The sequence below is a fragment of the Aplysia californica genome, unplaced genomic scaffold (genome assembly GCF_000002075.1).
Source record: "Aplysia californica isolate F4 #8 unplaced genomic scaffold, AplCal3.0 scaffold00911, whole genome shotgun sequence".
NCBI classification, from domain to species: domain Eukaryota; kingdom Metazoa; phylum Mollusca; class Gastropoda; order Aplysiida; family Aplysiidae; genus Aplysia; species Aplysia californica.
Window position 1 is genome coordinate 241886 of NW_004798181.1, and position 2972 is coordinate 244857.

A 2972-nucleotide genomic window follows, 5' to 3' on the forward strand; every position below is an offset into this window, starting at 1 on the left:
GCTTACCTTTGCGGTCTATTTTGATATCCAACATAAGAGGCTCCTTGTTGCCTTCGTTGTTCTTGCCCAAACCTTCTCCTAGCTTCCAGCCCATCTTCTGCAGCAAGAACATCCCGATGCCGCCGTTGACGGGCGCGGCTTGCAAGAACTGACTCTGTCCACACAACATCCAATCACTTAGTTCCAAACACTCTCATCATTTGGCTAACATAACAATGGTCAAGAAATAATAGGGAACAGGTCGGCAATCTAAGCTTTTATCCCAAGTACAGACCTAGATTAGATCTCTAGAGTGTAGCTGACAGCACAAAGTGGACTCCCCCAACCCTAGGCCTACACTTCCGGGTTGTCAGCCTTTCCTAGAGACTTTTATCATTTTGGGAAAAATTGACAAAAACAACAAAACTTTAATATACCTTACCTAAATTTGGTACTCATTTTATTCAAACCTTCATTTGTGTGCATAACAAATTTGATGGCAAAATATGTCATAGTTTTTACGCAATACTCCTGGTGGAAAAAGGTCCGAGTACAGAGTCAAAAAGTTAACAAAAAGCGCAGAAAGGAAGTGCGTTCAAATTTCGCATCCCCTCCCATGGTTCACGAGCATAGCTTTCTTTGTTCTATATTTGGGCTTACATTACAGGTCATAGCCTGTTTCAAATGGAAAATGCTTCCTCTTTCCAATAAGCCTATAGTCTGCTCAACTCAAAAACTAGTGTTTTCAGTCACAAGAGCAAAATTTTCCATACCGATACTGTTGGCGTTGGGGTTGGAGCGTTTCGCACACATACCGACATTATCAGCACACATCGACATTATCAGCACACACCGACATTATCAGCACATAGCGACATTATCAGTGGTAGGGCAGGGTGAGTTAACCCCCCGAGAGTCAGCTTAATAACGGCCCTATTTACAGGTGAAAGAACACCTGTGGACTGTAGCCATACGACTGGGATCACAGCGGAAAAACTTTTCCTAATTTCTTCTGAACTGGTGAAAAAAACAACTAGTGAGGCAAAGGTCTCAAGGCGTTTTAAAATAGCGAAAGGTCAATGCAGTCAATGACCTCAATCCTCTTTTTGCTTCACTTTCTCATGGGAATAGATTATTTTTTACTACAAACCATTTCCAACAGAGAGTGTCGGCCCTTTCAGCTGACACCATTCACTGGCATGTTGCATTCAAGCAAAGGCATCCTTGACTTCAAGCAGTGGGTACTCCATGACAGGCTTTCTCTTTAACCCATTACCAGAGGTAGCCTTGACTCATTCAAAATACCAAGGCTATGACTTACCCATTCTTAGATGTTGGAACATTTCAGGGGAGGGGACTAGAAGCATGTATGGACTTAAAGATGGGATTCGCAGGAGGATAATTTTGAGAAAATAGACCTACCTACGCCCTCAATATTTTACTGGCTTTCTCGAAAGCCAAGAAACTGCCTACACGACAACAGCACTTGGTCCCTAGTCCCATTCAAAGACTTCCCAAACCCACCCGCTTCCTCTTCCATAACACCAGAACTACAGTCAGGATAAGGTGACTGGGGGTCATCAAATTAAACCTGAAAAGTTGAACATGTTTGAGAGCTACAGAATAAAGTGTGTACATCAAACAACTTTAGCGAGTCCAGAATATGGTCCACAATCCGATTGTCCTTTCCCAGAGAAGCACAACTTCTCCAGAGAACTTTGGAAGTTTCTGACAGGGAAGGAGAGCAAGGGGCGCTATTGCTTGCCCGTGGACAAAGTTGCATCATGTACACACCCTATTCAAGGAACAGTTTTCAAGTGTGAGCCGGTGCGTACCACCACACTAGCCTCCAGCCTCACGGCGGGGGATGCTTCAAGCACACACAGGACGGGGAGGTGAGCTGGCAGCTAGTGTGGTGGTACGCAGCCAAGCTCCGACTCCTGGACGAAGGCCTCCATGGACAGGAAACCTGTAAAAGAACATGGAAAGTTCCGTACAGGCGACAGCCATAAACCATGCTCAGGAGATAAGTGCCCATGTCATGTGTAGGAGAAATTTCACTAGAATCACATTCATGAGGCTGCAATGACAGTACTATGTAAATAGCTCTGAGATAAAAATCCGTTGAAAGCTTTTTTTTTTTTGCTGAGATTCAAATTCTCTAGTAAGAAACACAGGTAAAAAGAACCCAACGTCCCTGGGGACAAAAGATGCAAAATATGACATGGGCATTTATCTAGGAGCATAGCATAGGCTTTCGCAATAAGTGGAAAACTTCAGAACAAACACTTTAGTCTACGTAAAACGATTTTTTATAGCCAATTCCAGTCACATTTATAATCAGGCAAAAAAATCCATAAATGAATGATGAAACTTTCATCTCTTGACCTTCCCATTCTCAGAAGTTGGAACATTTCAGAGGAGGGGGTCAAGAGTTGCATCTCCTTCTCCGATGGGGAAGTCATAATGCAATTGCAAAAAGAAGCACCCTTGTCTGAAGAGGAAAAGACACAGATCAAAACTTTTTTTAAAATCACAATCTAAACCTGCAGATGCTCAACTGCTCAAAATTGAGCATTGTAAAAATCTGCAAGGATTAAACAAACTACTCTTCTGATGGTACACATTACCTCTGTCAGACAACACAACACAACACACAGCACAACACGACACAACACACGTGTCCTCTGATGGTACACATTACCTCTATCAGACAACACAACACAACACACAGCACAACACGACACAACACACGTGTCCTCTGATGGTACACATTACCTCTGTCAGACAACACAACACAACATACAACACACAACACGACACGTGTCCTCTGATGGTACACATTACCTCTATCAGACAACACAACACAACATACAACACACAACACGACACGTGTCCTCTGATGGTACACATTACCTCTGTCAGACAACACAACACAACATACAACACAACACGACACAACACACGTGTCCTCTGATGGTACACATTACCTC

General features: G+C 43.3%; 1 protein-coding gene and 1 long non-coding RNA gene across 3 annotated transcripts in view; both read right to left on the reverse strand.

Annotated features, from left to right (window-relative positions):
* LOC101845203 (protein SON) overlaps positions 1-2972 on the reverse strand; it is a gene marked incomplete at its 3' end in the record, with an annotated part of 26950 nt that overhangs the window by 2563 nt on the left and 21415 nt on the right. Inside the window, 1 exon segment of the mRNA XM_005110580.3 lies at positions 7-154. Coding sequence (XP_005110637.2) covers positions 7-154 — 148 coding nt within the window.
* Positions 2266-2972, reverse strand: part of LOC118478759 — a 1993-nt gene continuing 1286 nt past the window's right edge. For both annotated transcript variants that reach the window (XR_004859268.1, XR_004859269.1), the window contains exon 2: positions 2266-2969. This is a non-coding gene — a long non-coding RNA (uncharacterized LOC118478759). The remainder of the gene's footprint in view (positions 2970-2972) is intronic.